This window comes from Molothrus ater, chromosome 6 (genome assembly GCF_012460135.2).
Source record: "Molothrus ater isolate BHLD 08-10-18 breed brown headed cowbird chromosome 6, BPBGC_Mater_1.1, whole genome shotgun sequence".
NCBI classification, from domain to species: domain Eukaryota; kingdom Metazoa; phylum Chordata; class Aves; order Passeriformes; family Icteridae; genus Molothrus; species Molothrus ater.
In genome coordinates, this window is record NC_050483.2 from 47,095,907 (window position 1) to 47,102,855 (window position 6,949).

A 6,949-nucleotide genomic window follows, 5' to 3' on the forward strand; every position below is an offset into this window, starting at 1 on the left:
GGTTTCCCAAGCTGAATATTACCCTTTTGAGTCCCACCAGGTGTATGTTCTCATTTCAATATGCAGAGTTATGAGTTCTTTCCCCTTATTATTACCAGCACTTGTGACTGGAATTTGTCTAAAGCTGAGAACAGTTGCTTCTTGTTCTACTAATTTTGGTATTGTTTCCTCCCCCCTTAGAGGCTGCTGCTAAAACTAACCAGCCAACAAACCCTCAGTTATTTGCTCTGTCCCTTCCACTACTATGGCAGAGATTAAGCACAACACTGAATTTATATAGATTGAGATCTAGCCCAAAAATACTACAAATCACTCTGTCTGGTGTTATGCCTTAGCCTTCAAAGGCAGCTTGTGATTGTTATAACTCTTCAAATTTTTTAGATCCTTCTCTTTATAGCCACAATCTCAGGCTCTATGTTTATCACAGAGGACCCTTGGTTGAGTCTTTTAACCTACTTGGTTAACAAGCAGGTTAAATCCTAAACCATCCTCTTTCCAACTCCAACCATTCCATGAAAAGACAGGCTTCTTAAATAGGAATAAGGTCCACATTTCACTGATTTTTCTTAGGAATCTCAAGTGCAAATGCAGGCTTTACACTTAGCACATGTATCCACTGCCAAGCCATACATTCACACAGTCACATACTAATTTGCACTGGAAGCCTTCTCTTTGACATCTAGGTGGGTTTTTTTAAATAAACTGGTTCATCATTACCTCTAACCTCAATATAAGAAAATGCAATATAGCCATGCTTGAGTGGAAGGTCTGTTAGCCATACAGGAGCTTTTTTCACTTTTAGATCAACTGGAACCTCACCACCTGTAAGAATGGAAAGAATGGCATTTGGTTGAGAGAAGTGTTCCAGGAGTAATAACCTGTATGTAGCTATTCATATCTACATCTGTCCTCAGAACTACACTAATTTAGTGGTTTATTTAGGTTTATGTATATTTAAACTTCAGGAAAGATAATGAAATCTTCATTCAACTGAAGTAAAGTGTAAAATATCTGACCTTGGAGCCAGGGTGTTGCTCAGGTTGTTCTGCCTGTGGTTCTGGGCGCCATCTTGTGTCACTTTTGGGCCTTCAATGAGCATTAAAGCAATAATAATAATTTTTAAAAAACCAACAACAAAACCCCCCAAACAAACAAACAAAACAAAAAACCCCCAACCAAACAAAAACACCAAAACAAAAAAACCCACAAAACCAAACAAAAACAAAACAAACAAACAAAAAAAAACCCCCAAAACAACAACAAAAACCCCAAAAACCAAAACCCAAAACAGTATGACTTAATTTGAAGTTGCTGTATGATGAGATTTGTATTTCTGACTCTTGTGGGCTCTCAAGTGCCCCTTTTCTCTACTGATATCTGCAGCTCCGTGCATTTCTTCATCAGCTGTCCTGACTATAATCCAAAACACCAGCTTCTAACGCTTTTCATTGAAACACCAAACGTTGCAGGATAAGGCATCACAGATTTGATTTAGCAGCAGCTCTTACATACTGTGTCACATGCACCTGCTAAGTCCCCAGGAAAAGTGGCAGAAGATCCTATGTATTTAGACATAAACAAAAAAAGTCATTGCTTTAGCGACTTTTGTTTCTTATTGGGTATTTCTTTTCAAATCCTTTTTTAGCCTCCTTCAACTTAACGAGAACTGATGAGAGTGAATTGTGGCCACTGCTGCTTTCACAATAAGAAACGGTAGTTTTCTCATGACTTGAGGATACAATTTAGTAACAGGTTTCACTTCTACGTAAGGCGATGCAATTTCAGTGTTAACTGGCACGGAGCTCACGTCCCAGTTCCTGAATTCAGGCGAACAGGTTCTCACAAACTCTCCCAAAATCATCGCCCTCATTCCATAGCACACACCTGAGCGTGTAATTCTGCTGTTAATTTAAACCATCTTTTAGCGTCATTAAAAGCTTTTCTCCACTAGATCATAGAGACATATGGACCTTAAAGATCACCTGATCCCCAACCCCCGTTGCTATGGGATAATAAACATATAATATCTCCTGATAATTCAATTTAATAGAAATAAGCCACTACGTCATGTTTATGTATAAGCATATACTGGGAATCGACTACTCGTTTGCCACTTGCTGGACTGTTTCAGTCTCTGTTGTAACTTCCTTAGTAATCGTTGTTGTTACTTCCCTCGGCGGGCTCACGAGGGAAAAACACTTTGGATCTGCCCCCCACGAGGAGCCGAGCGCCGCCTCAGGGCGACGCCGCCATTTTGGGCGAGGCCACTTCGGCCGCTGAGGGGCGCGCGCCCGAGCCAAGATGGCCGCCGGCCAAGGCGCCCGCCCCGGATGCGGCCGCGCGCCCCGGCAGCCGTCGGCCCGAGCCGGAAGTGCCGGTGCCGGCGGGCGGCCATGGCGGCGGGCGGGCAGCGGGGCGGGCCCGCGGGACTCGCCGCCTCCCGGCGCCGCGGCGCGGGCTGAGGGGAGCGGGCCGCCCGCCGCCGCCCTCCCGCTCCCTCCTTCTCGGCCGGAGGAAGGTAAGGAGCTGCCGGCGCCCAGAAGGACCCGTGGCGGCGAAGCGCGTCTCGCCCGGAGCGCGGGTCCGGCGGGCGGTGTGCGCGGGGGTCGCCGGAGGAGAGCACCTGAGGGCTGAAGGGGTCCGAGAACCATCGCGGGTGTGCCCAAAAGCTGCAAGTTGAAGCTGGGTCTGAAAACAGAGAATAACAATGACAAGACTCTGTTAGCTCAGCCTCTTTTGATATAACCAGGAGCTAAGGTTCCTCTTCTGGCTACTCCTCAAGGGCAGGATCAAAACGCGCTGATATTTACCTTCTTAAATCTGCTGCTGTTCTGATAGTGTTTATGTTTTCAGTATGTACATACCTTGTGACGGTTTATTTTCCTCGAAGGCGACAACTCATGAGCCAGCTCGGATATGCCGAACTGCTGGGAAAAACAGCCAGCGGCTTCTTTAGCGGGTAAACGCAGACCTGGCGTTCAAGTTTTTTTACCTTCTAGATGAACAGTTCCTTTCAACAATTTTTCAGTTGTCCTACTAAATGTATTGACTCGGGGTAATAAAGGGAAATGTGCAGCTGAGTTATATACAAGGATCAGCTGAACGAGAAGTTGACATTACTTAAGTGTACAATAGCCTTCTCAAGTGTTTACTGTTCTCTTTCAGGTATTTACTGTTCCTTCTCAGGTATTTATGTCCCTGAATGTTTGATTCTTTTAGCCACCATGAATGCAGGAGTCTGAGGGCCAGAACAATTTCTCTAGGGCTGTCTTGATCATTCTGTCATGTCAGGATTGAGAATATCCCTCAGTTATGTAAAATCAGGATTGCCAACAAAACTGGCAGATTGGTCTGGCTCAGAAAGGGTGATTTAGAATGGTGTCATGATTTTGTATCATTTATGGTAAATTCTGTAATGCTTCCATGAATTGTTACTGTTTTCTATGCATAATGCATTTTTCAATAAGCATTTCTGCATGGTATTTTAAAGGCCTGATATATTTTCTTAAAACAGCACTACATAGATGGATTTTACCCCTCTGTAGGAAAAGGTCTGAAAGGTAAAAAGCCCAGAGGGCCAAAAAAGCGGGTTTTTTTGAGAACCCTAATCAAGTGCAGAGAAGCAGTGGTTCTCCCTGCCCTGTGCAAGGGCTGTTTGGAGGGGAAGAGGTGAAGACTTCATTTGTGTGGAGGTACACTCCAGCTGAAGTGTTAGTGACTGCTTTGAAGAGTGTTTCCAGTCCCCTAGACCCATCTGGCCAGCTGGAGATTTGAAGTAGCTCAAATTGAGCCCAGTAGTGGCTGTGAGGCTCCAATAATTTGTGCAGGTACATCCCTTTAGTGCAGCCTAAGCCTTGAACCTCATGTTCAAATTGAAAACATCCCTTTCTGTGGTTCATAAATGGGCACTCAGCTAGAGCTTAATGCAAGTGGATGTTGCTGCACCACAGACAAGCAGTGATGGTACCATTACTGGCTGTCTTGCAGGCATCAAAGAACTTTCCAAACTTTACTTATTTATAGAAAATCTTACATTATCTCTGTGTCTAGAGACATTGAGGGCAGATGGGGTAGGTAACTTACCCAATTGATGGCATTTCTTTTATTCCCTAAGTACCTGGCTTAAGCCAGGTATATCCTGATAGCCAGCAAGCCCTAAACCACCCAGAGCAATCAGTGGAGCTTCTTATGTTGTTGCCATTAACCTGTTGCTGGCAGAATAATGATTTTCTATGATGTAGAGAAAACTCAGGTCTTCAGAAATTGATGTGTGTGTTTTAACTAATGTGCAATGAAAAGTTACAGAAAGTTAACTTATGAAAACCAAGGTTCATCTGTTGCCTCTCTTTCCAAGCTGTACTGAACGTTTCTGTCACCTTTTGTTTCAGGTGCAGAGCATGGAGAATGATGAACTTCCGCCAGAGGATGGGCTGGATTGGCGTGGGGCTGTACTTGTTAGCAAGTGCTGCAGCTTTTTATTATGTCTTTGAAATCAATGAGACTTACAACAAACTGGCACTGGAGCACATTCAGCAACACCCCAAGGAACCACAGGAAGGAACCACATGGACACACTCCTTAAAAGTACGACTGCTATCCCTGCCCTTCTGGCTGTGGACGATAATATTTTTAATACCGTACTTACAGATGTTCTTGTTCCTCTATTCCTGTACGAGAGCTGACCCCAAAACTGTTGGGTATTGCATCATTCCTATCTGCTTGGCTGTTATTTGCAATCGTCACCAAACATTTGTGAAGGCCTCTAATCAGATCAGTAGATTACAACTAATTGACACTTAGCTCAACTGCTACTTTCTGTTGCTGGTTTGAAGCAATTGCATTTGCTTGATCTAATCACAAGACTGAAGTTCTGAGTGAAGGCCGGAAGGGGCCTTTTCTTTCAAACTGATAAGCAATGAAGAGAATGACTGTTTTCTATTTAAAGCAAACAAGTAATTGCAAAGGTTTTTAATTGTGGATCTATCCAGTGGCCAGAGTGGGAGAGACCTGTGTGTCATGTGATGGAAGTATTCCTCATTTTGCCTTAATGATGCAAAATTGCAACTCTCCATCTGAAATGTCCTGTGGGGAAGCAAGTTTCTGGTCCACAACTTTACTCCTCTGTGCAAAAAAGTGATTTCCTATGTTTTCCCTTGGAGTGAAATCAATGAAAAGATACTTCTTTTGTGGTAAATGTAAAAGGAAAAAAGAAATTAGGAACGTGATTATAAAAGCTGCACTTAACGCAATTCTTTGCTTTTTCTTTTTTTTTTATTATCTACATCAGTGCTGTTTTAAATGAATTTTTAAAAAATAAGTTTAGATACAAAAACAGGAAGCAAAGAATAAAGTTTGTGCAAACCTTTAAAGGGAAAAAGTACTTTTTTTTCTGTGGTAGGCTACTTCTTTTCAGTCACAACAGTCCCACACTGTAGTAGGCAGGCAGTGAGGAGTGGCATAGGCCTGGAGATTGATGTTTTAAACTGCTCCTACAACATCAAAGCAGTCTATGCTGGCATTGGCTTGTAGTCTGCACAAAAATTCTTTTGTGTTTCCTTCTCCTATCATCTTGCTTGATAAAATTACAAATTACTGAAATTTATGACCATTCCAGTTTCACTCCAGACATCATGGGAAACTGTGCTCCAAGAGAACTGATGTATTAGGAAAAACTTTGAATTTGGGAAAGTTAACTGTTTGGGAGATGCTACTACCAGATTGTAAGACAGATAATCATGTTTCTTCCAGAAATTCAAAGAAGTAAGGTACCTTCTCATTCTTGTAATGAATGTAAATTTCTTCAGTCATACTGAAATTCCATTGAGATTTCTTTGCCATAGTTTCAACCTCTATTTTTCAGTGCTATTTTGGAATAGCATATTTTGAATAAGACTGAATCTGTTCTTTCTGTCCATTTTTGTTTCTTCTGAGAGCTAAATTTTTGTCCCAGCCATGATGGAAGTAAAAATATGAAAACAGTGCAAAATACACTTCTCAGAAGCAGTAGGCTCAAAAGAATTATGAGCTAAACTCCTTAACTATAATTTCAACTGTATGTGATTGTCCATATCTAATCATCTCAAATGCTAATCTGTTTCTCACTGCTTTAAGGGAATCCTGGAGAGTTGTCTTTCTCTTGCTTTGGAAAGAGAACACTGTTTTCACTGTTGCTGTGTTTAAGCATGGCAGTTCCAATACCTTAAACTTTCTGTTTGCACTTGGAAATACTTTGAGACACTGGTTTCAATCGTCAGCATTGGTGCTAGGACCTGAAAACAATGTAGCCCTTGCAAGAAGGGTTTGAGTTCTAAGTGCAATATGAAAAGGAAGAAGCTGCCATCTTAGTGTGCTGGAGTAAGAGTAAATTATAAACTCTGATGAGTAGTTAGTATCTTGGGGAGTCAGAGCTTTTAAGTTGTGTTGTTTCTCAACTTTTAAAATCACCATGCTATTTATCTATAAAATAAAAACTTTTCAATGTTTATAAACACAAGTCTATTAATGCAGATATTTATCAATAGCTTTTCATTTTTGTTGTTTGTTTTTGGTTTAGTGGGGTATTTTTGTGTTTTTGGTGCCGGGCAGCAGTGCTGGCTGTCAGTTACTGTAGCCTGTGCTCATGTCCTTCCCTCAGTGTGTGTATTCAATTCATCTTTTGTTGTCCTCTTACGCTCTGTGCCCTAATTGTTTGTAGCCTGAAATTTTGGGGCTTGCTGGATGAAACTGAATCCCCCTGTTTCTTTACTCTTGTGTAAGAGAGATACCTCTGGCTGGACTATTTTTAACTTCACACTGTAGTTTTAAACTGAACAGTTACATTATATGCAGATGGAATTATTTAAAGAGCCAAGTGCATAAGAGGAAGCATCAAAAATAGAAGATGATAAGAAGAACTACCTCATTTTCTGTCATGCAAGCATGTGACCCTTAGCAAGTTCACTGGCAGGCC

At 41.9% G+C, this 6,949-nt stretch overlaps 1 protein-coding gene across 1 annotated transcript; it reads left to right on the forward strand.

Moving 5' to 3' along the window:
• The first annotated feature begins 2,403 nt into the window (after positions 1-2,403).
• LYSET (lysosomal enzyme trafficking factor) lies at positions 2,404-6,493 on the forward strand. The gene is made up of 2 exons (XM_036383598.2): positions 2,404-2,518; positions 4,389-6,493. Exon 2 carries the CDS (start codon positions 4,405-4,407, stop codon positions 4,798-4,800), a length of 396 nt encoding a protein of 131 aa, XP_036239491.1. The 5' UTR covers positions 2,404-2,518; positions 4,389-4,404; the 3' UTR covers positions 4,801-6,493.
• The last annotated feature ends 456 nt before the right edge of the window (positions 6,494-6,949 follow it).